Source organism: Fusarium mangiferae (genome assembly GCF_900044065.1).
Source record: "Fusarium mangiferae strain MRC7560 genome assembly, contig: FMAN_scaffold008, whole genome shotgun sequence".
Taxonomy (NCBI): Eukaryota; Fungi; Ascomycota; class Sordariomycetes; order Hypocreales; family Nectriaceae; genus Fusarium; species Fusarium mangiferae.
In genome coordinates this window covers 1,414,758-1,442,311 of record NW_024573928.1, presented here as the reverse complement: position 1 = coordinate 1,442,311, position 27,554 = coordinate 1,414,758, and the positions used below count along the sequence as shown (strand labels likewise).

Here is a 27,554-nt window from a genome sequence, read left to right as displayed (position 1 = left end):
GAGGGCTCAACTGTGGCATGCGTCGAGGTTTGTGACTTTTGCCTCATCCCGGTGGCATTCCACTAGATCGTACTTGGAGCTTCAACGGCGTTTATGAAGGATTACTCTCCTGAGCTTGGGCTTGCAGTTGGGACGTTAGACGAGAAGATAGACTGGCGTTTCAATTTCACAATTAGGCAATAACTTGAACATTATCATGAAGAAAGTCTCATTGCAGATTTATATTTAAATCAAAGTTGACTGTTTCATAATTGATGATGCCTTGTTCACATATCCAAGGTCTTATTTCACAATCATCAAAACGAGGCTCGACATTAGAATTATTCCACCATCCTGCCATTTCTAAAAATGGCAGCGTTTGAACAAGAACCAAAGCCAAAATGGGCAAAGGTGACTGACGACCTGCAAATGAAGCCAGGCGCTTCTAACATTCCCTTTATTGTGCCATCTACCCATAAAACGCCGAAAACAATGCTCATATCGTGGCCTGGTGCCGAGAGGAGGCGTATAACGCTATCCATCCGCAGATGCTCAGCAGACGTTGATTCCAGAACCATGCAAAATAAATAGGTATTACCGGGCAAGCCCGCGCTGCAAACCAACCAGGAAGAATAGTAATTCGTGGGAACAGAAAACAAAGTAGGAAGTGTATGGTTCGTCGAAGGGTCGTGCTTGCACAATGCTACGCGATGATACGCACAAAAGCGTGGCAACACGATACATTATGATCCACAGGATGCTCATGGTCATCGAGTCCTTCACAAAGAAGTTTTGGACTTTTTGTGTTCCTCCGTTGGGCTGCTTTCAAAAATCGCGCCGAGTCCGCTTAGGGAGAAGGGGTCCTTAGTAGAATGCAACACGACTAGCCAAGCAGCAATGATGTTCACCAAGTAGTGAAGCATATACGCGTGAGAGATCCCATACATGGCGGCGTAGAGCGCTGTCGCGAAAAGAAGCAGGCTTGTTACATAACCAAAAAGTCTACCAACTTGGGGTACCATCTTGCCTGTTGTCAGATTCTCCACAAGAAGGATGAAAGGCATTATTGAAAGAACATTATGATGTGAAGAAAATGGCGTGAGCCAATGAACGGCCAAGTTGCGAATCCATACTGCTAGGATGGGTAGGTTGATCGGAAGAATCCACAGCATTAGAAGCAGGACAGAGTGTGCATAGTGGTAGTAATTCGAGTTTGCATCCGAAGGGGCATTTTCGTTGATACGAAGAGCTCTTATCACCGTGAAAAGCTGCACCAGGCATGCCACCAGGTAGGCAAATTGGTAGGGAATGAATGTCCAGACGAGGAACAGCAGAATGGCTGTAGTGATCATGCGCCTCTTGGGAGTTGACGGGACAAATGCAGGTGTTCTCGCTACTCCATCCTCTTCAGCTCCACTTGAGAGGGAGAGTAGGGTTAGAGCCCAATAAAGGACGCCAAGGACGTGCGTGAAGACTTTGGTCACGTAGTGAACCATGGCACAAACACCAATGCAAACGACACCAATCAGGGGAACAAGAAACCAGAAGAAGGGATCGTCAGTTCCAATCAGAATGTCGTTGCGATGAAAGTCAATGGATAAGGGCGTAGCAGGCGCTTGGTACCACCATCTGCCGAACCAGATAGCTGGAACCCCTTCCATTGACATCGACAAGAGCGTCAGAGATACGAGCAGTAGCGGTATCGACTGGCGCAGACACAAATCCAGACTCTGTGAGAATGAGATGAAAACCCCTGAGCTGTCGTAAACACGGAACTGCTTGCGCAAAACGAGAGCCACAGTTAACATAGGGAAAGCGGCAAAGACGGTCCGGTACCTCATGTAGAGCTTGCCGAGGCTGCCCCAGAAATCAGGCTTGATTTGAAGGCGAATATTTGAGCCGCATGAAGGATCTGTCCAAACTTGAAAGGTAACCCCCTTTTCAGCCCCAGATCCCAGCGACGGGGGGAGATAGGGAGCCACGCCATGCAAACTGACATCGACAGACTGAGCGTTGACAAAATACTTGGACTCATATGGCCGATCAAGATATTGTCGGACCAAAGGGCTGAAGAGGGCCTTTTCAGCTTGGCAATGAGGACTTGTGATTTCCAGCTTATAGGCAAGAAGAGCCGACTGTAACGAGGCGATGTTGACCTCTGTAGTCAGAGGCCGGTTTGCAGGCAGGTCCACGGTGACTCCAGATAAAAGTAGTTTCGCTAGACTAGTGTCTTCTTTCTTCGAAAACGCAGACTGATCGCTGAACTCGGCAATCAAGAAACTGCGCGTGCTTGAAACAGACTTCTCTATAACAGCCACAAATTGGTGATCGGGCAGCTGGTCGAGATCATATTGAAGGTATGAGAAAGGGACAATTTCTCGCTCTCGGTCGAGGTAGAAAGGATATCTAGACGAGGCTGTGGACGCAGGCAGCAGAATCCGGTCTGAAGCAGCGTTCTTACAAGCAAGCCTGGTCGAACCACCATCGTCGGTTGAAAGATCAATTTGGAATGGATATAGCGATGTGGCTTGCCCAGACTGGAAGGGGAATACGCTGCAGAACAAGACTTCCAACTTGCCGCTTTCACCAGCTTCGTCTAAAGCAGCATCCGTAAGAACAGTGAATCGTTTGACCTCGGGAGATCCCTGCGGTGGGATGGGAAGCAGATGAGCTCGAGGCTTCGGCTGCTGGCCGATTTGACTAAGGACGAGCCGCTGTCCTGCTGGAAGAATCGAGTTTGAGTCGTCGCTCAATGTCAGAAGAGTGGTGGCTTCTTTCAGTGGCAGGTCCTTTTCCATAGTTGGCTCCATTCCTGTCAGAAATCGCTTTTTGAAAGTCTTCATTCGATCAGCTCGCGGCTTAGTTTGCGATCCTCGATGAACATCGACGATATCATAGAGAGTCTTGGTGATGACTTTCCGAAACTGGTCACACCAAAGAATAGCCTGGTGGTCCATACTTGTCCAGACAGTCGGTATACCGGTTGTGAAGACAGTGAAACCATGTGTTGGAGGGACCAGAGACTCGAGACTTGCATAATCTGATGGAACCACCGTGTCTAACCCACCGCCGGCGATCGAAACCAGAGTAACATGCCACAAAGGGTTGTTGTTTGCCCATTTTTGCGAATAAGCCTGACGCCAATAATCGTTGATCTCATCGTAAATTTGAACTATTTGCCCGTCAAAAGTGACAGGGGGCCGAGCATGCGGTGCCGACATTGTGATAATGGTGTTGATCGAATTCGTTTGATAATTAGGCTGAACAAGCATAGCTCTTGCGACCACTCCGCCCATAGAGTGTCCCAAAACGATAACTGATGTCGGATCAGGGAGGTGGCCCCCTCGAGTTGCGCGTTGGGGGTCAGAGTAAAGCGACAGTATGTAGCGAACAGCTTCATTGAGGTATTCGGCTTGGTCGAGAAGCGTCTGGCCATGAAATGCTGTGATATCCTCGTTGAAATCCACGGTAAAGAAATCTAAACTCCGGACGCCGGCATCAAGAGTCCCATGATCGTGCTGAAGGCTATTGTGAAAGTAATTTGCAGCTTCGGCAGCGATTGGACGGACCTGCTTGTAGCTGCCTGCGTTTCCGGGGATGAACAAGACAGGGATGCCCAGAAGCTATCAGCATGCGAGTTTAGTTACCAAACGAACGAGATGTTGGGCGAAAGACGCTTTGACGTACCTTGTCCGGTGGCTCTATGCCTTGTTCTCGATACAGATACAAAGAATACTTGGTTGCAAAGCGTGTATGCTCCGTATCAAACTCGGTGAAGCGCACATATGATGGGCGCATGTACGACATCCGGCAACCCTTTGGATCGAGTTGACTGGTCACAAGAGACCTTAGGATACTGATAAGAATGACGATACCCAATGCAGAAATGAGCAAAACAACGATGGAGAACCGTGGACGGGGTATGCGTCGATTCGGCGACGGAGACTGCGTCGGTGTCCTAGCGAGAGCCATGTCGGGGGTTGATGGTGCTGCAAGAGAGGTGGGCTTTAGGGCGGTGGTTTGGCGAGGCTCTTCGCGAGGCTGGCCGTTTCTGCCATTGCGATCGTTGGAGGGCTTCCAATTAAGACTACTCGGTCTTCGAGCTCGTGCGGGTGATATGCGCGTTTTTGAATTGGGATCGGGGTCGGGAACATCGGAGTCGAGGGAGGATTCGTCACCGTCGTCGGCCGACCCGGAGGAGCGCCTCTTCATGGAGAAGGCGCGTGAAGACTCGCCGCGAGCCTGAATCGAGAGGAGGCAGAAATGAATATAGAGGGAGAGGTGCTTACTGCCCAAGTGTCGAGGAGGGTCGCGGCGATCTTTAGGTTAATTGGGGGCGGCTTCGGTAAACTTGGTCAGGCTAAGGCTGAGGTCAAGGTTGAGGTCGAGGTCGAGGTTGGAGGTGGAAGCTAAGATTAAAGATCAAGGACGAACGAGCCAACGACGCTTACAATATTCGCTTGGCTAGGACGGACAGGTTCGGTAGGCAGAGCACTACGAGAGAAATCCAGCAGGGGTTTTATTTTAGTGAGGGTCGGTGAAGGCGCGATTGGAGATTTCGTAACAGAAGAAGACCCGTTTGCGACAAGATGCAACCGGGGGTTGTGGTGGTTTGACCACTTTCTAGACTCTCCAACATGGATCCAGTGCGAGGTAGCGACGAAACGAATATTCGTCCAAGCTTTTGCAACGACAAATACAATTAAATAGAAACAGCGAGAACGACAGTGGCTGCAGCCAATTTTGAGTGGTTAGCGAACGAACAATTTGATTGAAAGCAAGATGAATGTTCACAATAAGGGTAAGTTACCTACCAGTAGGTAGGTAGGTAGCTAGTGAGCAAGTACAGAGTCGGGTACTAACTAACTATGCCGCATGCCGATTCCCCAGGCCCTTCTGAACCCAATGAATGTGGGTGGGAAATTGGATTGGATGTGTCGATGGCTTCTCCCACTCATCAGCCGAGTCGGAACCACTAAAACGTTGTGTGTCCCCTTTTTTCCCCTTCCATGGGGGCTGGTATTTAAGCGCCACACATTTGGAGAAACCTGTGCCATTAGCGGGAGAACCCCCAACAAGAAGCCATGGATGGAAATTGACAGGGAATTGGTCATCAATCACCTCGTCGTCCTGTCACTCACAGCATCGTGGCAGGGATTTTCTGCAGCCATTTAATTACAGGCTCGTCAAACGTTTTCTGAAGGATCATTTGTGAAGCCAAGCTAGTGTATCTACGGATACGGTTGCTCGCGTTTAAAATTATCATGTTCACAACCGGTTACTACCGAGTCTGCTGGGCAAAACCCATTATGTCTCGACCAGCCTTTCGATTAATGCTCATAAATGGACTGGGATAGCGTCACAGACGCTTCATCCACCCTTTGCGTTGAGAGGCTGCCTGGCCCTCAAGACAAGAGCCAACTGCGTCACTCCAAATGCACGACAGTTCACAAAGTTCTCTAGCTCCACAGCCTACCGCCAACGCCTCTCCCTCTTTAGTCCCGCGTTAGGCTGCAAGTAGTGCCTCACCAAGCCCGTCTTCCGTCTTGGCCAGTGATAGCTTCCTTGAACTCAGAACAAAGGTTGGAAAACAAGAAACTTGACATGTCTTGCCCATCGGAACTGGGACAGAGAACCGGCGCGTGCGGGTTCTTGTTCGTAGAGCCGCATCTTGAGTGGGTTTTTCTTAGTACCCAAGGTAACGTACCCAGGTACCTACTAAGCTACTACCTACTATACCTACCTTACCTACCTACTAAGGTAAGGTAAGGTAAGCCTTCTCCATCTGGACTCAGTACCTACTTGTAGCTCTACAACCTATATCTAGTGAGCCTCAATCGAATGTCTCCTATGACTTATCGTTATCCCTTATCTTCCTTCTGATAGCGTGAGACTCAGCATAAGTACTACAAATTCATAGTTGTATTTCGTATCTTGGTTTCTGAACCAGTCCGAAGCTACCTCTCTAGGAGCGGGATTTTGGAAATGCAGTGTCACCCTCTCCATGCAGGCACATGACGAAAAAGAAATCCCATAGGTTGAAGCTTCCGTCTGACGCAAAATCATCTCGTCGAGTGCATCTCGGATTCTAGGTGACGTACCTAGGTACCTAACTTAGATGAATTCACGGGATTGGCGACCCGTTATAGGAATATGTGATAAATGAGGGAGTATCTTTCCGCGGGCGGTTAGGTAGGTCCTCCATCCATAGGTAATCCAATTTGTATTCATGCATATGGCACCTCCCGTCATGATGAAAGATAGACGGACCAGATGAGTACTTGAGTCTGATTTCGTTTTTTTTAAGCTGCACATTTGCAAAAGAAATTAAAGCTACGGTCTTGTCACAACCTTCAAATGGTGCCGTAATCATAGTCGCATTGAGGTCTCATCACCCTGGGCTGCGTTGTTGGTATCATGTGCAGGGTCCTTCGTGAACCTCTGTATGAAAAGGTCCACATGGCAACCATAAAACAGATCGATGGACGCACGGTACATGACATATTCACAATCGTCCATATCATTATGCTAACTTTCCCAGGTTCATCAGATCCAGTCCGGCCAGGTTATAGTCGACCTTTGCTCTGTTGTGAAGGAACTGGTTGAGAACAGCGTCGATGCTGGGGCAACAAGCATAGGTAGGCATCCGACCGTTCCGATCGAACAATCCATCGGCAACAATAAATGGAGTATTCTGACTGACCTTCCCACAGATGTTCGTTTCAAAAACCAAGGACTTGATCTCGTCGAGGTGGCTGACAATGGGTCTGGCATCGCCCCTGCCAACTATCCATCAGTAGCTCTCAAGCACCATACGTCAAAGCTCTCTTCATACTCGGATATAGCTACGTTAGAGACATTTGGTTTCCGGGGTGAAGCATTAGCCTCATTATGTGCTTTGTCGATTGTGAGCATCACGACTTGCCAGCAGGGCCAAGCTCCTAAGGGGACCAAGCTCAGCTTCGAGCCATCAGGGGCCCTCAAAGGAACTGCAGTTGTTGCAGCTTCAAAAGGCACAACCGTTTCAGTTGAGCGTCTCTTCCACAACCTACCAGTTCGTCGGCGTGAGCTTGAGCGAAACATAAAGCGAGAGTGGAATAAGGTCATCGCCCTCCTTGGACAATACGCTTGTATTCAAACCAATCTCAAATTCTCCGTGTCTCAGCAACCAAACAAAGGGAAAAGAATTCACCTATTTTCGACCAAGGGTAATCCGACCACAAGAGAAAACATCATCAATATCTTTGGTGCAAAGACGATGACGGTCCTTGTGCCCCTCGATTTGACTCTGGAAATGCATGATTCCACAGGCGGTCCAACTTTGCAAATTGACCAAAAACACGAATCAAACTCTAGGGAAGTCCGTGTCGTGGGGCATGTTTCCCGGCCTTCTCACGGTGATGGACGCCAAACTCCAGATCGCCAGATGTTCTTTGTGAACGGGAGGCCATGTGGCTTACCCCAATTCTCAAAGGCATTTAACGAGGTGTACAAGGCTTACAACAACTCACAAGCTCCTTTCATTCTAGCGGATATTCAGCTCGATACCCACATGTACGACGTCAATGTCAGTCCAGACAAGAGGAGTATATTGTTACATGATCAAAACATACTGCTTGATAACCTACGCACTTCCCTAGCAGCCCTTTTCGACTCGCAAGATTACTCAGTCCCAACCTCTCAGCTCTTGCCCTTTAAGAACCGCACTGAGAAGCAGTCAACTACTAACACGCCCTTCAAACCATTATCGATCACTTCTCAGAAGCCTCTGGATGATTCCCAGCCTGAAGTCGAATCAGATGGAGACAATTACGAAGGCAGCGCCATTGACAAGGTGCCACTTGGTGCCGTAAAGAGGGTTGGCAGGTCAAAATCATTAGAGAAAAACATTAATAGTCAAAACCTGATCAGTGGATGGGTAGAGAGGGGATCAACGTCGCGGCCAAAAGACCGAAGCGCCACAGCGTCAACTTTTGCACAGAATCAAAATCCATCCGTATGCCCTTCTATGAGGCGAGAAGAGCCAAGCCTCTTTATCCGGAGTCCCTCACTCTCTTCCAGCAGTGATGAGAATGATGCTGGGAAGCCACTCCCTGTGCGCGATTTCAACAAGCAACTGAAAGTAAACAGTGTTATGAAGACTGGCTCTTCTCCCATCAAGAGGAAATCATCAGAATTGCTTGAGACTGAGCCCCAGATTCCTGCTACTGAACCACTGAGGCGTGGACAAGTCGAGAGCTCCGACACTAGCCCGGTGAAGACGCCACGGAAAAAGGCAAGATCTGAGGCCGCTACGATAGTCATTGGTGATGAGATCATACAGGATGCTGCGAGTACCCCTGATGGTCATGCCAATAATGTGGCTGTTTCTGAGGATGAAATGGAGGTTGATGATCCAAAGCCATCTTTCGGAAGCCGCCTGACACAGATCTACGCAGCTGGCAGCCGCACGATAGAAAGGAAGATATCTTTTCGTAAGGAGAGAGCGGGCAAGGGTGATGAAATTTCCGATTCTGAAGGCACAGATACAAACAGCGACAGCGACACATCCAATGCGAACAGGGATGTGAAAGCTATCAGTGAGCCAGCTATTCCGGTTGCTGAGAGCGATCGACTAGACAAACAGACAGAAACAAGGGACTTGTCTGATATTACGCCCTTCACATTTGTGGTTGAACCTGCCACAACGGATCATAAGACTCAATCTCTCAAGTCTAGTGTACGGAAGAAAGAGTCTACAGCCCAACTACTACAACACCTACGAACGGACGAAAGTCTCATAAGGCTGGTGTTGGAATCATGGAAGAATAACCTCAGTCCAACTCAAGACTGTACGACTGTCGATGAAGAAGTGACAGATCTTGCGGCAGCCAATGCGGAAGAGAAATTGTCACTTACTATAGCTCGCAAGGATTTTCTAAAAATGAAAATAGCCGGGCAATTTAACATGGGTTTCATCATCGCAACACGTCCCGCGAGCACCAAGTCGGAGGAAGACATCGAGGTAGCTCAGAAGGACGAGTTGTTTATCATTGACCAACACGCAACAGACGAGAAGTATAACTTTGAGAGATTGCAAGAGATCCAGACAGTACAGTCTCAACGACTAGTCCACTCGAAAAGGCTAGAGCTGACAGCACTGGAAGAAGAAATTGTGTTACAAAATATCCCTGCCATTGAGGCTAACGGGTTCAAGGTCCATGTCGACATGACTGGGGATGAACCCGTGGGCTCAAGGTGTGAAGTCCTGGCGCTCCCCATGAGTCGTGAGGTGACCTTCTCGATCACTGACCTTGAAGAACTGATAGCATTGCTTGGTGAGGAATCATCTGAGTCGAAGCATATTCCCCGCCCCTCCAAAGTGAGGAAGATGTTTGCATCAAGGGCATGTCGCAGCAGTGTCATGATTGGGAAGGCTTTGACGCATGGGCAAATGGAGACGCTTGTGCGGCATATGGCAGAGTTGGACAAGCCTTGGAACTGCCCGCATGGCCGTCCAACGATGAGACATCTGTGTCAATTGGACTCGTGGGATACGAAGGGGTGGAGGGACGACAACTTGCAGGGTCCATCGGTATCTTGGCGAGCGTACTTGAATGGCGAATAGTACTGTTCAGTAGCGGTGCGGGTGTGGGAGAAATTCGTGATTTGAGACTTTTGTATTATCAAACACCTAAACTACCTAATAAACTACATATCCGGATATCTTGCCATGTCCCCAAACCTTATCCTTGCCAAACATTCAAACTTTGACGCATCCTGCATTTAAAAATCATGAACAAACACTGAAACACATGTCCCGTGTTCTCATCTCCTTTCCGCGAGGGGATTACGGGCATCGAGAAAAGAATATCGGTTCCCTGCCGCTCGGCCTTCTTCTACCATCTTACCACTAACATTACGTCGTCCATATGCCGTGGAAGTGTTCTGATTGTAATCATTACCCGTGGAGACCTTGCGATTATCGCTGCCAATCATAATGGGGGGGGTTGCACTCTGAAGTTCTCCGTATGATCTCGCATAAAACTCAGACTCTGGTTGAATAGAGCTCTGACGGTTGCGCGGAGCCAACGCTGGCTTCTCGTCAGCGATATCCCTGCTCGCACTGGCACGTCTCGCGTTTGTGCTGATATCGGTTAATGAGTTCTTGAACGGGAAGAATGGGGTCTTGGCGCGAGGGGGGGATTTGCGTTCTTGCTGTGCAGCAGGGGGGTTCAGGCGAAGGGGGTGAGGGCGAAGCTCATCGCCATTAACACCAAGGTCGTAAGATGGGTTGTTTTCATCACCATATTCGGAATCGGAATCGTCATGCGCGTATCGTTGAGCCAAGGCCTCATATGACTTGTTTTCGCGGTTCGCAGCACTTGTCTTCGCCGCTTCCAGTTCACGGTTTCGTTGATTCGTTCGGGAGATGAGTGAGTCGGTAGGCATCCAGGTCTCGGTAAATCTAGCCGGGCGAGGTTGACTATGCCTGTTGTAGCTGCTAGATGGGCGAGATCCTGCCTGGTCGTCGAGGGGGATCTCGCTATAGGCATCGTGGTAAATTGAACGGGTGGCAGTAGTTCGTGTGGTGGCCCTCGAAGCAGCCGAATCGCGACGCTCACGACGAGGACTTCCAGGGCCTCTCTGGTACTGTGGAGGTGGGGGGAACTTGGTACGGGAGTCTCGAGTTCCAACTGTCGTGCTCGATCCGTTGCGGGTATGAGTGAAAGGAATGGCGCGTGGTGCGTCAATGCCATCATGAATACCTTCTTGAGGCACGAGAGATTCCCGGCGAGCACTTCGGGGTGTCGACAGGCGGGCATCACTGTCCATGGTGCTAGCGGTCATCACCGACGACTTGTTCCTCTTGTGCATTGGTCGAGCAGTCAAGTGACTCTCGAGAGGGTTCATATCAGGAGGCATCAAGCTGATCTTGCGGAACATGAAGCCCAGCCAACCAGCAATCGCTAAGCTAATGAGATGGAGACCACCGGCTGCGACAAAGGTGTAGAAAAGAACAGGCTTGAAGGTATTCATGAGCGATTGGTCCGAGAGGCGGGTAATCCAGTCTTCGCTCTTGGTGCGCACTGATAGGGCACCAAAGGCGTAGAGAGGGGCGACACCAAGATCGGTGACGCCGCAGAAGAGCTGATAGGATGCAGAAGATGCAGGCGATCGTCCTGCAGCGTTCCGAGAGAGATGATAAATCCCGTAGATGCAGTGTAATATCACAACGCCAGGCTAGATCATAAGTCAGATACAGCTTGCGAACATTGTTAGAGGATTAGGCTCTTACGGTAATTCTCATAACCCAGCCCTCCAGACTGGGCACCTTGTCAATCAGAATCATCAGCGTAAGGAGTCCAAGAGCCGATACTAGCTGCAATACGCGCAGCCCAGATTGAACATGACGGAGCCATTTGATGAAGCGCTTACTGCGCGGGCTCATAGAAGCATACTCGTTGGTCCTATAGGTAAGAACCTGGTGCATACTGAGGAATAGTTAGTTAGCATTGAGATCCGGTGCTGAGGCAACGCCATAGGACTTACTCAGGATGCGTGTTGAAAGACACAAGTGGTCCATTGGGCTTCTTACGCGGCTTGGGAGGTTCCCAGCTTGCTCTTGTGACAGCCTTGGGATCAAACTTGGGCTCCGGGAAGCGCGAGTCGCTGTGGACGGCGCTGTAAAGAAAAGGCGCTTGCGACGGAGCCATGTCTGTAGTCGCAGCGCGATGCGCTTGAATTTGCGCGATAGTGAATTGTTGGTTGTGTTGTGCGCCTCGTGCTGGAATGAAGACAATATCATATGGGGCCCGGGAAATGGACGGTTGTTCAATCACGTACAACTGGCGAGTCGTTATAATGAGATTGTTTGTTATCCGAGAAACTGGGGGGCCGAGGGGGGTCTTGTTGAGAACAATGGTGTCGCATGTATGTCTCTGACGAAACTTGTGTACATGGGGTGGGCCGTGTTGGCACGGCAACGCGACGTCTGCGCTGCCAGCCGACGCTGCATCGGAGGTCGGACCCCAGCCAAGACCGGTCGGCGATAGACCCGTTGTTCCTTGGGTTTGGGTACAGTATAGAATCATCATCACCAGCCGCGAATGATGATGTGCTTAATAGCACGGCGCTGCCGTCGCTTCAATACAGTGCCTCGGGTTTCTAACATAATTCCTGCTCGATGTTTCTCCTCTACGCTTCAGCAAACTTCTCGACCTCGGGATGCGCCATTTCGCATGGCAGTAGTAGGATCCGGACCCGCCGGTTTCTATACTGCCTACCGAGTAATGGCGAAAGTGTCAGGAGTGAAAGTTGACATGTATGAGAGTCTTCCCGTACCGTTCGGTCTGGTTCGTCATGGCGTTGCTCCAGATCATCCAGAGGTCAAGGTGGGCTACCCTATAGAACAACTAATAGACTAGGATACTCGCTCACACAACAACAGAATTGCCAAGATAAGTTTGATGAAATTGCATCGCAGCCCAATTTCACATTCATTGGTAATGTTTCTATTGGCCATTCTGGCAACTCCTCGAAGCATTGTACAGTAGAGTTGCATAAGCTAATGCGGCACTACGATGCTGTTCTGTTCGCATATGGAGCATCCCAAGACAAAAAGCTCGGTATCCCAGGCGAATCGACCCTCAGCGGTATTCACTCAGCTCGCGAAGTTGTAGGATGGTACAACGGTCTTCCTGGATGTTCGGGCTTAGACCTGGACCTTTCACAAGCCGAGGAAGCTGTTGTTATCGGCCAGGGAAACGTTGCTCTCGATGTTGCACGAATGCTTTTGGAAGACATCGACGTTCTCAGAAAAACAGACATTACAGAGAAGGCGCTTGAGACGCTGTCGAGAAGCAGAGTCAAGAGAGTCCATGTAGTAGGAAGAAGAGGGCCGATGCAGGTAGGTCTCGCTATTGATGGCTCAATCATCACAGCTCTAACACACGACAGGCTTCATTCACCATCAAAGAGGTGCGGGAACTCATGAAACTAAGAGACGTGGGGTTTTCACCCTTCAATCGATCCCTCGTTCCTGAGGATCTAAAGTCTTTGCCACGTGCCTCAAAACGACTCATGGAAGTCCTGTTGAAGGGCGCATCAACCCCCAACGAAACAGCTCCCAAGTCATGGTCTCTGGATAGCTGTCTCTCACCAAAGCATTTTCTCGGAAACCAGGATGCACCCTCCAAGGTGGCAAGCACTGAATTCGACATTACAGAACTCGCAGCACCATTTGACCCCAAGTCATCTGTCAAAGCCACTGGCAAGACCGCTATCCTGCCATCTGATGTTGTCTTCCGTTCAGTTGGATACAAATCCGTAGCTCTGCCTGGGTTTGCCGAAATTGGTATTCAATTTGATAATCGTCGCGGCGTCGTCGACAACGACGGCCTTGGTAGAGTGACGAGGATGGTTTCTGATACACATGCTGGGAGTGTTCACAATGAGAGGGTCCCTGGAGTATACTGCGCCGGTTGGGTCAAGAACGGCCCGACTGGAGTGATCGCATCAACTATGCAGGACGCCTTCACGACAGGTGATGCGATTGTTCATGACTGGCTATCAGGCGGTTGCTTTCTCAATGCTTCAAATCATGACAGTGTGACAGGGTGGGAGGGCCTGAGACACGATGCTGGGCCATCGACATGTCGAGCCGTTGCTTGGGACGACTGGAGACATATTGACCGCGCAGAACGAGAGCGCGGGCAAAAGAATGGAAAAGAGAGAGAAAAATTCACAAGCACGGATGAAATGTTGGCTGTCCTCGAACGATACCAGAGACGGGCACTTTAATTGTTTGTATATTACATCACTCTGTACTTCACACGACGTACATCTAGATGCTTAGGAGCTCTTGACCTTCTCAGTCAGCTCAGGTACCTTTTCGAATAAGTCACCAACCAGACCAACATCGGCAACCTGGAAGATGGGAGCATCGGGATCCTTGTTAATCGCAGCAATGACCTTGCTATCCTTCATACCCGCAAGATGCTGAATCGCACCCGAGATGCCTACGGCCATGTACAACTGAGGAGCAACAACTTTGCCTGTTTGACCCACCTGCAGACTGTTATCGGCATAGCCACTGTCAACAGCAGCACGAGAGGCACCAACAGCAGCACCAAGGGCATCAGCGAGGGGAAGCATGACCTTGTCGAACTCCTCCTTGGACTTGAGACCACGGCCTCCGGACACGACGCGGCTTGCAGTTGAAAGATCAGGTCGGTCTGACTTGGCCAAATCTTCCGACACCCACTCAGTAGGTGACTCGGGCTTGGAGTCGACTCCATCCTCGACGGTGGCGGAACCTCCCTCTAGAGGACCAGCAGCGAATGCAGTTCCTCGAATGGTGATGACCTTGACAGAGTCTGAAGACTCAACGGTAGCGATCGCGTTACCAGCGTAGATGGGACGGACGAATGTGTTCTCGTTCTCAATTGCTGTGATATCTGATATCTGCTGCGAATCGAGCATAGCGGCCACTCGAGGCATGACACTCTTGCCGAATGCAGTGTGGCCTGCGATGACGTGTGTGTAACCGCCTTTTTTGATATTCTCAACCAAGAGGGGGGCATAGTTCTCGGGGAGACCCTTGATGGAGAGTTAGTGTTGCGCGCGTGCAATTAGATCCATGGACCTTTCCACCAACCTTCTCATATGCACTGTTATCGACAGCAATAATCTTTTCCACGCCCTCAGCTTTGGCAATCTCCTCAGCCACGGACTTGATGTTGTTGCCAGCAATAAATCCGTGTACTGGTCCACCCAACTTCTTCGCAGCTGTGAAGGCGCTCAACGAGCTGTGGTTGAGTACACCATCCTTCTGTTCGAGGATTGCCAATGTGGATTGCAGGCGCTGCCGTTGTGCGCCGAGGCTGTAGGCGTGCGCGCGCGCCATGAGGCCAGTGGCCCTTTGTGCCAGCACTCGTTTCGCGGTCGGAAGCATCGTGAGGGTGCTGTTGGGTTGTGGTGATGGCAATTCAACTGCCCTCTCCAGGTCCAAGAGTGAGTAATGTAGGTAAGGTCAAGTCGGCGACGGTTGTTAACGGCCCGAGGTCGAGGCCGCTTGCTCTACCGCCGCCATCGGCCAGACCGGGAACCCACGGCATGTGGATTAAAATGCCGAATCGGCTCAAGTGATATCCATTCACATGACAGCTTCAGTATCATAAAACAGCTACATTGATTTGTCTTCAAACTGAAGAAGATATTTGCGCTTCTATATTATGATTCATTCTGTTGATCTGAGACTGGTTTGTCATAATGTATAGGACAGTACCATAACGATAACCGCAATAGGCTGGATCTCAGTCTGCGTCTGGACGTTTAAGAACTGCGTTGACAAGCTCACGACTGAATCAATTGACAAAAATGATCTCTTCGGGAAACCTGACAAGGCTGCATATAGAAAACAGCTACAGCCTCTAGAAACAGAAAGCATCTCAACTATCAATTGTTGTCATCTAAATCTCGTTAAAGGATTAAGCTACCTAAAGGGAGGTACTACGGAGCGGGCCAGTGCAAAATGCTTAGCTAATACAGATATCACGTGATGCAGCTTGTTCCCCCTGGAACTGCGCGTCCAGATGTCACGAAGTTGAGGCCAGTCAATTCGCGCCAAAATTTCTCCAAGACGCGACCCATTTCATCGCCAGACTCCATCAACATCACGACGCTAGCGACATCGAATTCCCGACGACGTACGAACAGTCATCCCTCTGTTTTGTGATAATACTGTTCGCCAAATATCGCACAATACTCTGATTGTGCGCGCTCGACTGATTCGCCGTCCTGAACTACCGCTCGCGGTCTGATCGCGATAACCATAAATATGGACGACTCTGCTACATATGGCTCGCCTGGCAACGGTGCGTCGCCCAACAGCAACCCTATCCTCGCCCAACCTCCCCTGCAGCCAGATTCAGGTGCAGGCGACAGCGAAGGTAAGTGCGCATTGCGATTGCTGCTCCCTCGATTAAACACGTTGCTCACGGGAAATAGACATCCAGATGTCCGAGGGATTGGCCACTGAGTCAAACATTAAACAGGATAGTACAACTCCTGCGCCAGGTAACCAGACTGTTTGAATTATGATGCAATATTTACTGAGACATCCAGCTCGAGGCGATGAGGAGATGAACGATGCGCCCGCTGATGATACCAAGACGAAGGAGGACGGAGTGGCCGCTACAGAAGGTCAAGAATCCAAATCAAAGGAGGTTGTTGAGTCGGCTGCTCGCGACCATCTCATCGCGCAGACTCACGCGATTGTCCTTCCCAGCTACAGTACCTGGTTCGACATGAATGCTATTCACGAAATCGAGCGTAAAGCTATGGCCGAGTTCTTCAACAACCGGAACCGGAGCAAAACACCAGCTGTCTACAAGGATTATCGCGATTTTATGATCAACACATATCGCCTCAACCCTGTTGAATATCTGACAGTCACAGCCTGCCGCAGGAACTTGGCTGGCGATGTTTGCGCCATTATGCGCGTTCATGCCTTCTTGGAGCAATGGGGCTTGATCAATTATCAAGTAAGGAGCCTTGTCACTACATTTTTAGGTTTTCTGACATCCAGTAGGTTGACGCCGAGCAACGCCCATCACACGTTGGACCACCCTTCACTGGCCATTTCAAGATCATATGCGATACTCCCCGAGGCCTACAGGCTTGGCAACCCTCTGCCGACCCTGTGGTTCTGGAAGGCAAAAAGAGCCAAGATACCGACCAAAAGGCTGCTGCTGCTGCTCCCGCTAAAGGGGAGCAGAACCTTGAAATTGGACGAAACATTTACGAGGCCAATGCCAAGAACACCCTCATTAACAAGACTGAGGGCAAGACCAACGGTGAGACGCCAGCCACCAATGGCGCAGCTGGTGCCGATGATGCCACCAAGACCCCCATTTCGAAGGTCCATTGCCACCAGTGCGGCAACGATTGCACTCGGATATACTATCACAGCAACCATACAGATGCTAACCCCAAGGCTAAATATGACCTTTGTCCTAACTGTTTCACCGAGGGTCGCCTCCCCGCCAACCATAATAGCAACATGTATGTGAAGATGGAGAACCCCACCTACACATCGACCTTGGACCGCGATGCTCCCTGGACGGATGCCGAGATTCTGCGACTCCTTGAAGGCCTCGAGCGATTCGACGACGATTGGGGTGAGATTGCAGAGCATGTGGGTACCCGCACACGGGAAGAGTGTGTTCTCCAATTCCTTCAGCTAGATATTGAGGAAAAGTATTTGGACTCTGAGGTTCCCATCAGTGCCCCGACTGGCTTGTCTCTCCTTGGCCCCCAACAAGGACAGCTGCCCTTCAGCCAAGTTGATAACCCCGTCATGTCTGTCGTCGGTTTCCTTGCTAGCCTGGCAGACCCAGCCAGTACAGCAGCGGCCGCAAGCAAATCTGCCGAAGAGCTCAAGCGCAAGCTCCGCAAGCAGCTCGATGGTGACAAAGCCGATGACGACTCGCAGGCCAACGGTGACAGCAAAGCCAAGAGTGACTCTATGGATATCGACCTCCGACAAGAGACCACGATGACTACAACCACAACTACGACCACCACCACCACAAAGACAAATGCGCTCGCATCCATTCCTCTGGCTTCGATAGGGGCTAGGGCTGCCGGATTTGCCTCTCATGAAGAACGCGAGATGACTCGCCTGGTTTCTGCTGCTTCAAATGTGACGCTACAAAAGCTTGAATTGAAGCTCAAGTATTTCGACGAGATGGAGGCCGTCCTGCGGGCGGAGCGACGAGAACTTGAACGGGCAAGACAGCAATTGTTCCTCGATCGATTGACCTTCCGACGTAGGGTTCGAGAAGTGCAGGAGGGCCTGAAGGCTGCCGCGGCTGTTGGAGGCGAACGAGGCGTACGACTTGCACAAGAAGCTATGAGCGAAGGAGACCGGTTGAGCTTCCAGGCTGTCCCAGGCGCGCAGGCTGTCCCACCTCCCAGCAGTGATGGCCAAATCAAGAGCTATGAGGCATGATGGATAGAGTTGAGACTGGGTAGCGTGAGCTCTAATTAGGGGAAAGCACTGTTTGGACACTTGGAATTAAAGTCACGGCGTCTGGTTGGTACAAGGAATTGAAGTGCCGGGATCATCGCCAATCTCAACCTATGTCACTTTCTGTCACTTAATATGAGCTGCCTCTACACGATGCTGGTACAATTGTGACGGGTGAGATTGAAGCATAGCCTTCTTGAGGGTCTCTACAGTCCCTGGCTAGAGACAACTTGGGAGATTCTTCAAAAAGCAACTCGGCCACTGATGGACAAAAGGCCTGCAAGTTAATCTCGTCTTCTGGGAATAGTGTACTAGTACACGGTATAGATGCTTTGGTGGGTTTGTCGCAGCAGAAATTATTGGTCAATGAACGGTTGGGTTGTAAATTGGCGAATTGGAATGTTTTATATTAGCTGTTATGTTCTCTGCCTATCTCTCTCTCTCTCTCTCTCTCTCTTTCATTTTGTAATCCGTGGTTCTCATAATCCACTGTGTATGTTGGGTTTTGCTGTTTGCAACAATGCATTGAGATAGTTCACATTGTGAATGACAGACCACATCGATGGCCGGGTGAACGGGAAAGAGAGAGTATATAAGATACAGTGTAATAGACTAAATTCTCAATGCTCTCTCCAAATGGCGATTTAAGGCTTTGGAAGATGTCAATGGGCCAAGGGAACAAGTACCATCAGATGGAGATGAGGTCTCTCCACTTCCCCAACGATCAGGGAAAACTGGGGTATCCAGGCTTTGACTTATTAACTATTGTTTTCTTATGACACAGTGGTGGACTCCGTAGTTAAAATCGGTGGACTAGTTGTGAATAATGACTGGATGCATCCACGTGACCACTTTAAATAGAGCATAATAAGCTGACTACCTTCTGATAGAAAAATGCTTCGACTTTGTCTAACCCTTGTAGTTGGGACCGACGATGCCTGCTTAGCTACCTTATACCTGAATATTACCAGTTGGTCAGGTTGGAGCAAAGAGGCTCAAGTGATTGCCTCGGAGATGGTGGATCCATCAGATGCATGCAAGACATGATTGGCTGGAAAGGGTATCCCCAGCCCCGGACAGGCCACCTCAGTCCCGCCCGTCGGCCCTTGAAAGTTCGTACCTCGGCCCAAGGCTTTTGAGGGGCCCGGGTGACGTCTCGGTCACAAGCAAGCGTCGTATTAACTAACTACTCCATAACAAGTCTCGTGCTGGGCTGATATCCACTGCGTCTGTGCATCCCATCCCGTACCATACCATACCATCCAATCCAGTGTCTAATCTGGCGACCCTTGTCCCCTACTCCACGATCGACTCCATCCTGGAAGCTTGCCGTCTTCTGAGCCGAGGCCAGAGCAATAAGCGTCTTGTGCGAAACCGGCACTATTGCTGTTCCAATATAGAGCCCCGACAATATTTGTCGCATACATACATACATACATATCTACCCCAACTCTTTTCGGCTGTCGTCTTGACGTTTCCTACTCTTCTTCTTTGATCGCTTGTTTTTCGCGTTGGCCATGTTGTTGACTTCAGCCCGCTCGCCCGCCCTCAGGAACAGCTTCCGTAACCTCACCAAGACACGCGCTGTAAGTCAACCCCTTCGCTCGTTATAAGGCATCGTCACATGTGGTCGACAAAGAGAAGAGGCATGGCAGTCCATCGGCTATCCTATCCTATCCTATCCTATCCTCCTCTCACTTCTCGCTCATGGATGGATGCCGAGTCATTGGCGGGCGGCAGGCTAGGGTCCTAGGATTGCTTGCTTGCTTGTGATCGAATGCTCCACTCGCCCGGATCCATGATAGACGGATCAACAGGCATCACAGTTGCTCTTCCACTCAAGTCGATCGTCTTGGCCCATTTGATCATGAAGCGCGCCTACTCTAACCGATAAACGTATCTGACAATATGAGAAACAGGCGCAAACTTTCATCATGGCACCCACAAAGCGAGCCAACAGTTCCGCCGCCTCCTCAGGTATGCGCTATTCTCCGCAAGCCTGAACCTTTCGGACCCAACGTGCTGATGCAAATTACGTGTAGGCTATGTTGAGAACCACTCCAAGGGACCCATGCTGCGATGGCAAGACTCCCTTCCTAAATTGCCCGTCCCAACACTCGAGGAGACTGCGAAGCGTTATCTCAAGTCGCTCCACCCCCTCCTATCTGCCAGCGAGTACGAGGCAAGCAAGAAGGCCGTCGAGGAGTTTGTCCGCCCTGGTGGTGTTGGCTCCAAGCTTCAGGAGAAGTTGATGGCCAAGCGCGAGGACCCCAACACCAAGAACTGGATTTACGAGTGGTGGAACGATGCGGCCTATCTCTCATACCGCTATCCCGTCGTCCCCTACGTCAGCTACTTCTACTCTCACCGGGACGACCGACGAAGAAGAGACCCCGCGAAGCGAGCTGCTGCCATCACAACATCTGCCCTCGAGTTCAAGAAGCAGGTTGACGCAGGCACCCTTGAGCCAGAGTACATGAAGAAGTTGCCTATCTGCATGGACAGCTACAAGTGGATGTTTAACGCTTCCCGTGTTGCGGCTAAGCCAGCCGACTACCCTGTCAAGTTCCCAGCCGAGGAAAACAAGCACATTATTGTTATTCGCAAGAACCAATTCTTTAAGATCCAACACGAGGTTAATGGAAAGCAGCTCAACACGTCAGAGCTTGAGCAGCAATTCAAGCGTGTCTATGAGCTTGCCCAGCGCGTTCCTGCTGTTGGTGCTCTCACCTCAGAGAACAGAGATGTCTGGACTGACGCTCGTGACATTTTGCTCAAGGCCAGCCCCAAGAACAAGGACGCTCTGGAGGCTATTGAGTCGTCATCTTTCGTGGTCTGCCTCGACGATGCGGCTCCAGTCACACTCGAGGAGCGTGCTCACCAATACTGGCACGGCGATGGTGCTAACCGCTGGTACGACAAGCCTTTGCAGTTCATTGTTAACGACAATGGCACTTCTGGCTTCATGGGCGAGCACTCCATGATGGACGGTACCCCCACCCATCGCCTCAACGACTACGTCAACGACCTCATCTTTGGAAACAAGCTCGATTTCTCAGATCCCAGCATCCGGTCCAACTTGCCTGAACCACAAGTCGTCAAGTTCGACATCACGAAAGAAGTACAGAGCGAGATTGATCGCGCGACCAAGGACTTCAACGATGTCATCAGCAAGCACCAACTTGCCGTTCAGGCCTATCAGGGTTACGGAAAGGGTCTCATCAAGAAGTTCAAGTGTTCTCCTGATGCTTACGTTCAGATGGTTATCCAGCTCGCCTACTACAAGATGTATGGCAAGAGTCGACCTACTTATGAGTCTGCCGCTGTCCGACGCTTCCAACTTGGACGTACTGAGACATGCCGAACTGTCTCTGACGACTCTGCTGCCTGGGTCAAGTCCATGACTGATTCCTCCATTGACGAAAAGACACGCGTGGATCTCTTCCGCAAAGCCATCAATGCCCACGTTGAATACATCACCGCTGCCTCCGATGGCAAGGGAGTTGATCGGCATCTCTTCGGTCTTAAGAAGCTTCTCGAGCCCGGCCAAGAGGTCCCTGCCATCTATCAGGATCCCGCATACAGCTACTCCAGCTCATGGCACTTGTCCACCTCTCAGCTTAGCTCAGAGTTCTTCAATGGTTACGGTTGGAGCCAGGTCATCGATGCTGGTTTTGGTATCGCATACATGATCAACGAGAACAGGTATATATTGCCCCCCAAATTCCCAATGGAGAAAGGAGTCTACTAACATGGCGATAGTCTCAACTTCAATGTCGTTTCCAAGGGCCTGGGCAGCGACCGCATGAGCTACTACCTCAACGAGGCAGCTAACGATATGCGAGATCTGCTCACACCTACTCTTGAGCCCCCCAAGGCCAAATTGTAAATATACTCACAACAACATATTTCTCAGGCAGAAGGAGTCTCTTGCTGTTGGATGGATTGGCATACTGTCGCGGTTCAAATCAACGGCGTTTTACTTTTTGGACAATGTACTCTAGACTTGACCGTCTTTTTGTGCGCTGTCATATATAGATGGCACTAGATATCAGAGCGACATGTTTTTAGCAAAGGCAGCATAGATTACACAGCCAAAACAATGATGGAGAAAAGTTCCAAAATTCTAAAAGAGGCGCCATTCACTCCCAGTGTTAGTTGCCATTACGCGTCTAGATACATGTGATACGGGCCCAAATAACTACACCACAGAAAATTGTTCGGAATATCCTATCTGTCCTACTCCTACATATGCGGATCCAAGGTATATACCATCTGCTTTAGCCGGCATGGGCCACAATTTCGTTGACCAAGTCTCCCTTAGACTCGTCGTAGTAGGAGCAGATTTGCGAGGGTAGGGGCACCTCCTTATAGTCATCGTCTTCGCCAGAAATAACGTTGAGGTTGACACCTGCTGATTTACTGGTGAAAACCTTGGTTCCTATACTCTCCTTGCTGAAGTAGATCTGGGCACTGTCGACCTGATCCAACATGACAGTTGGGATGGTGCCCATGACCTGAAGAGCAAAGTTGTTGGCTTTGACAACATCGACTGTCGAAACAAGGGTATCAACGATCAAGGACAGACGGGTGGAATTCTCGACTGTGACCTGGTTGGCCTTGCCCCTGACAATGATGGTGGTGTTGTTGCAACGGCTGATGAGAACCGAGTGTGTAAGCGAAGCCTCGATCTCAATTGGCTCAGCCTCCTTCTCGTAGTTTTCCTGGTAAAACTTAGCAACATACTACCATACTTTTCGCACACAGAACATACAATAGTCCATTTATTGCCCTCTAGCTCCTTCTTGGCTGGCTTCTTGATACGCATACTCTCGGGCTTAGGCTTCTTGCCAGGAGCAGGGCTCTTGCCCCTCTGGCCACTTGAAACCGTTGAGCCACTGCGAAGAGACGGATTCTTATGCGTCATTTCGGACTTGTCCACTTTACGCAGACCCTTGGTGACAGCATCGCCCTTGTTGAGCTCTGAGAAGACAGCTCCGAATCCACCAGATGATGCAGGCGCAGGAGCATCATCTGTCTTGATGTCGAGAACAGGGGGAGGGCCAGGAGGAGGAGGGGGGGGAGGTGGTGGAGGAGCACCACCAGCAGCAGGTGCCGGGGCAGTGGGAGCGGAAGCAGGCGCAGAACCAGCAGACAATGACTTGAGGACTTCCTGGGCAGGCTGGCCATTCGGATTCCATGGTATGCCTGTTGGGAAGTATTGCTTGACATAATCGGCAAGATCGCGAAACATCTGATAGAAGCTCTGAACCCATTCAATCTGCTTGGGGTCCCTGATATTATGGTTAAAGGTGATCCGCTCAAGCCAGATGGTTGACTTACTTATCCTTCTGCTCCTTCAGTACTCTGTTTCCAAAGAATTGAGCCGAGCCAAGGCACTCGTCCACGTGCTTGTAGGGGCGAGTGTCAATAGTAACCCATGCAAGAACCATGATACCATCGGAGACAGTGCTGAGTTGCGTGTACATAGGGCTAGGACGGTTGGCGTCCTTGAGCTCGGTAACAGCCACCAGTGCCTCGTTTATGGGTTTGATGAGGCTCTCATATACTGGCAGATCAGGTCCGGAGAGGTTTGGCTTCTTCGCCTTTGTGGAAATCAGGAGAAACTTGCGCTGCTCCTGGAAACCAGATTTGACGAGCGTAGCCTAGTATTATACCATGATTAGTCCCTGCCCCGTAGAAGGTTTTGCGTATTCATAATCCTTTAGGTGGTTGCGCGTACCTGCTCAGCGACCAATCCTCCTAGCTGGTGGCTCAACTTCACATATTTATCGACGGAAGTGTTTAGGAAAGCATCAAATTCCTCGATAGATTCTGGCAGCGGCTCAGTGGCAGGCTCGGGCTTCACGGTAGCGGGAGTAGTGGCCTTGGTATCGGAAGCGGCTGGAAGAGGAGGAGGAGCGGCTAAGGAGGGGTTCGGAGGTGAAGGTATCGCCTGGTTGAGAACGGCGGCATCGGCAGGAGGCTCGGTCGAAGAAGCGATATCCTCGAGGCGCGAGGTTGCAGCTTCAAGCCTGGATGGCTTTTATCAGCGTCTGCACATCTCGGACTGACAACGCAACGAGCGTCAAGAGCTTACCTCTTGATAAGCGTAGTCAAGTTATGCATCTGACTATTAGCAGCCATGTTGAATAATCGTCTGTTGGTTTGTTATTTTGTCGAAGTGCCGGACTGAAAGCGTTCCACTGAAAACAAAAGAAGGTGAAGATATGCTTGGGCCCTTGAAAGAATAGTTGATCGGGTGGCAGCGACGTGCTCAGGCAACAGGATAGTTGCTTTGTAGGATTGCGCAAGACGGAACGGCGAGTAGCTTTCGAGCTATAGGACGTAGGTGCCTAGCTAATGCCACACAGAAATGCAAGAAAATGAACAGCAAGCTTAGTGACTGACTGAATCAGTGCTGTTTCTTTCGCTAGGTACTTATGCAACAAAGAGAGAGTCAATCAACAGACAATTGAATAAGTACCTACTTAGGTTGGTAGATATTGAAGATGAGACGAGGTGAGGTGATTGGAGCTCGGTCCACGAGGTTCAAGATCCAAATAGGGATGGATGACTACTAACTGTTCCAGGGACAAGGGGAAGCAGTACGTAATGTACGGCAAGTATACTTCACGCTAGGCGTCTCATTGCCGTGAAGGTGAGTACTGCCTAAGTACCTTGTATTTCAGAAATCGGCCAAGCTCTAGGTAGGTAAAGACGTGGCTAACCTAGAGGGGCATGACAAGATTTGAACACCTCCCAAGCTGGGTGAGGATCGCAACAATTTGCCTTTCCATACAAGACGTAGGGAGGCATTCCATCAACGCCGGAACCAAGCAATCTAGCGCCGACTGATATAATAGACGCAAACCCGGACATCTAGATAAGTAGGTACTACTCCGTAGACTTTCCATACAAATGGGTTGCTTAGACTACCTATAGTTCGTGACTGACTCAAGACTAAACACCCATACAAATGTGCTCTATTCTTATTATTCTAAATCCCCTATAACCCATCGTAATTTTATAATATAGTTTATGATGTACTATATCCAATGTTTCATTTCATTCATAGACGTTTGCGAAATTCGCGGAGACGGTCCTCAACATTATGTCCATTCCAAGCCTCGCGGCCTTCGGCATCTCTACCAATCGTTGGAACACCGACCTGCTCAATGGCGAAGCTTGCGGCAACAGTGGCACAGGCTACAGCGTCCTCAAGACTCTCGCCTCGGGCCAGAGCCACACCGAGGCCGCCTAAGAAGGTATTCCCACCTCCCGTAGGATCAATAACCTTGGATGGATCGGTGTGATAGGCGGGAACCCATTTCTCGACACCAGGATCGACCTCGATCTCTTCGCGAGCCACAATACCATCGGCATCTTGGAGAAGGCCGGCAAACAAAGCCTCCATATCCGTGTCTGGCTGAAGGCCACCCCTAACATAATCTTTCTTTCGTCGCTTGGTCGCCTTGGGGTCACGGCCTCGCTTTCTTCCTCCATTCTTGGCGATGTAGCATCCCTTCTCGCCAGCTCGGATAACAAGAGAGAATGACTGCAGAGGCATGCTTGCAAGAAGCTGCTCGCAGGCTCTTTCTACAGCAATGGTAGAGATCTCACCTGTTTCTGGATCAAGTCCACCGTCACCCATGAACCCAGCCAATTCTGCATGGTTCGGGCTGCAGATATCGACAAGAGGTAAGCAGTTGGTGCAATTGAGCAACTCGTCAGGGGTACACAGATCAGGCACAGGCTCCCAGATGAAGATGGGTTTGGTATATGTCTCAAGGGGCACGACCTTCTTTCGAAGTGAGGTGATCTCGGAGACAAGATCCCTACATCGATTTGGCGAGCATATCAGGTGGAACGACCGTGATTTAAGCAGCGGTGGTGTCAGATCCTGAGCAGTCAACCGTTTCTTGGGAGTCAGGTATTTGAAAGCTCGCTTCTCGGTAGTGCCTTCATAGCCGTTCCAACCTCGCGTGGTCAAACGAAGCCCGTCATGACGGAACAGAGCCGAGGTGGACCAGCTATCGATGAGCGTAGAGAGAGAGGGCGGGAAATCCGAGCCCTGATCGACAATCCAGCCAACCGAAGCAGATTTGGGTGGGGGGGAGAACAGGCGAGCCCCAAGGGCTGAGTAGGTGCCAGCACCACCAAGGATGTCTTTGACAGGCGGAGTTGGCGGAATGAAGTCGATATCGTCTTTCCGGTCGAGTTAGTTAGTGTGTGATCTGAGCAACGGAGCAGTTTTGTAGATAAGGGCGCTGGCTAAGGTAGGTTAATGAATCTTCTCACCAATTATAAACATGCCCATCGTAACAAAATCGATTGGGACAGCTTCTTCGCCTGATGAGTCGCTGACCTTGCCCTCAATTATGGCCAACGGGGGATGTTTTGGGGAATTATCTGCTTCTGGCCTTGGCCCTGCCTCTGGTTCAGGTGCTGGTTCAGTGCCTGGTGCACATACATCACCGTTTTTGTGTTCACCTGCATCATCGGATTTCGTTTGGTCTAAGTCTTTCTCTTCCTCTACAACAGCAGCTTCCCTGCTATCAGTAGGCAGCCCAATCTCTGAAGTTTCGGCTACATCTGCCATGATGCTTGTGAGGTGGTAAGGTAATGACCAGTTATGTGGAAGGGTACGAGACAGGTCTTGAACCGGCAGAAACTCCCTATAAAGACACTGGCTATTCGATAATGAATAAAGGCAATTTCTACCGCGGGACTGTACAGTCTCGGCTCATGGACCGGTCAGGAATAGAAATATTCAGCAGTTGGTGGAGTTTGCGGTCAGGGTGTTGAGTATGAATGCGAATCGGATCGTAAGAAACAGCCCGGGGTCCAGACTCTTAATTTTGCTATACCAGGGTCAGTTTCTTTGCTGGGAACTACTGTGACTCTAGTATAAGGTAGTTAAGCTGTGATTCAGTTATAGAATCGTTGTATAGGTAGGTAGGCCAGAGTTGCCGAGAAAGAAAGAGATGGACCAACTTCCAAAGGAACGGATGAGTGAGCAATTCTAGGTGACTTTGGTTTAGGCGGTGTCCGTGGTGGGTTGGGCACATGGGAACTGCTGCCCAGGTTGGTACACGTAAGGATGGAAGGTTACGTATAGAAGGTGTCCTCTTTACCTAGTACCTATATAGTACTAAGGTAAGGTAGGTCAGCACCTAACGAGGTAGTGGAGCGAACAGAATATATCATCAGACCTTATGGTTGCTGATAAAAAATGCACCTCATGAATTCAATCAAAGACTCTTTGTGTGTCACATCCTGAGCAATTGATACGTGGCTCAATATTTACAGGAAATTTTGAGTTTCTCCTATCCTGGTCAATTCATCCTCCTCTGGGTTCAGCTCAAACCACCTGTACCTACCTAGGTGATTAGGCAGACTTATTGTCCACAAATTGTTCAATCAAAGTCTCGATTAAGGAAGGTATTGAGAGAGACCCTTACAGACCTTGTGGAATTCCATTCACCTGGCATCAATCATTAACTACCTACATAACTCGACCAACCTCGTGTCCATCCATGTCGTTATCAACTTCATAGTA

General features: G+C 50.1%; 9 protein-coding genes across 9 annotated transcripts; 4 read left to right on the top strand and 5 right to left on the bottom strand.

Moving 5' to 3' along the window:
- Positions 1-758: 758 nt before the first annotated feature.
- On the bottom strand, positions 759-4,191 carry FMAN_11424 (putative sphingosine-1-phosphate lyase; the record flags this gene model as incomplete). Its single annotated transcript, XM_041834234.1, has 2 exons — positions 759-3,602; positions 3,667-4,191. 2 exons carry the CDS (start codon positions 4,189-4,191, stop codon positions 759-761), a joined length of 3,369 nt encoding a protein of 1,122 aa, XP_041684518.1.
- Positions 4,192-6,438: 2,247 nt separating this feature from the next.
- FMAN_11423 (uncharacterized protein) lies at positions 6,439-9,586 on the top strand (the record flags this gene model as incomplete). Its single annotated transcript, XM_041834233.1, has 3 exons — positions 6,439-6,471; positions 6,521-6,617; positions 6,693-9,586. 3 exons carry the CDS (start codon positions 6,439-6,441, stop codon positions 9,584-9,586), a joined length of 3,024 nt encoding a protein of 1,007 aa, XP_041684517.1.
- Positions 9,587-9,786: 200 nt separating this feature from the next.
- On the bottom strand, positions 9,787-11,675 carry FMAN_11422 (uncharacterized protein; the record flags this gene model as incomplete). The annotated part of the gene is made up of 3 exons (XM_041834232.1): positions 9,787-11,202; positions 11,258-11,453; positions 11,512-11,675. 3 exons carry the CDS (start codon positions 11,673-11,675, stop codon positions 9,787-9,789), a joined length of 1,776 nt encoding a protein of 591 aa, XP_041684516.1.
- A 399-nt stretch (positions 11,676-12,074) lies between these two features.
- FMAN_11421 (uncharacterized protein) lies at positions 12,075-13,761 on the top strand (the record flags this gene model as incomplete). The annotated part of the gene is made up of 3 exons (XM_041834231.1): positions 12,075-12,353; positions 12,410-12,868; positions 12,919-13,761. 3 exons carry the CDS (start codon positions 12,075-12,077, stop codon positions 13,759-13,761), a joined length of 1,581 nt encoding a protein of 526 aa, XP_041684515.1.
- Positions 13,762-13,812: 51 nt separating this feature from the next.
- Positions 13,813-14,914, bottom strand: FMAN_11420 (putative electron transfer flavoprotein alpha chain precursor; the record flags this gene model as incomplete). Its single annotated transcript, XM_041834229.1, has 2 exons — positions 13,813-14,559; positions 14,618-14,914. The coding sequence occupies 2 exons, from the start codon at positions 14,912-14,914 to the stop codon at positions 13,813-13,815; spliced, it is 1,044 nt and encodes a 347-aa protein (XP_041684514.1).
- An 885-nt stretch (positions 14,915-15,799) lies between these two features.
- On the top strand, positions 15,800-17,974 carry FMAN_11419 (uncharacterized protein; the record flags this gene model as incomplete). The annotated part of the gene is made up of 4 exons (XM_041834228.1): positions 15,800-15,911; positions 15,970-16,038; positions 16,087-16,505; positions 16,553-17,974. 4 exons carry the CDS (start codon positions 15,800-15,802, stop codon positions 17,972-17,974), a joined length of 2,022 nt encoding a protein of 673 aa, XP_041684513.1.
- A 1,535-nt stretch (positions 17,975-19,509) lies between these two features.
- On the top strand, positions 19,510-21,881 carry FMAN_11418 (putative carnitine O-acetyltransferase precursor; the record flags this gene model as incomplete). Its single annotated transcript, XM_041834227.1, has 4 exons — positions 19,510-19,578; positions 19,912-19,969; positions 20,035-21,697; positions 21,755-21,881. 4 exons carry the CDS (start codon positions 19,510-19,512, stop codon positions 21,879-21,881), a joined length of 1,917 nt encoding a protein of 638 aa, XP_041684512.1.
- Positions 21,882-22,272: 391 nt separating this feature from the next.
- FMAN_11417 (uncharacterized protein) lies at positions 22,273-24,139 on the bottom strand (the record flags this gene model as incomplete). Its single annotated transcript, XM_041834226.1, has 5 exons — positions 22,273-22,716; positions 22,767-23,286; positions 23,336-23,658; positions 23,736-24,027; positions 24,093-24,139. The coding sequence occupies 5 exons, from the start codon at positions 24,137-24,139 to the stop codon at positions 22,273-22,275; spliced, it is 1,626 nt and encodes a 541-aa protein (XP_041684511.1).
- A 925-nt stretch (positions 24,140-25,064) lies between these two features.
- On the bottom strand, positions 25,065-26,594 carry FMAN_11416 (uncharacterized protein; the record flags this gene model as incomplete). The annotated part of the gene is made up of 2 exons (XM_041834225.1): positions 25,065-26,200; positions 26,294-26,594. 2 exons carry the CDS (start codon positions 26,592-26,594, stop codon positions 25,065-25,067), a joined length of 1,437 nt encoding a protein of 478 aa, XP_041684510.1.
- Positions 26,595-27,554: the final 960 nt, after the last annotated feature.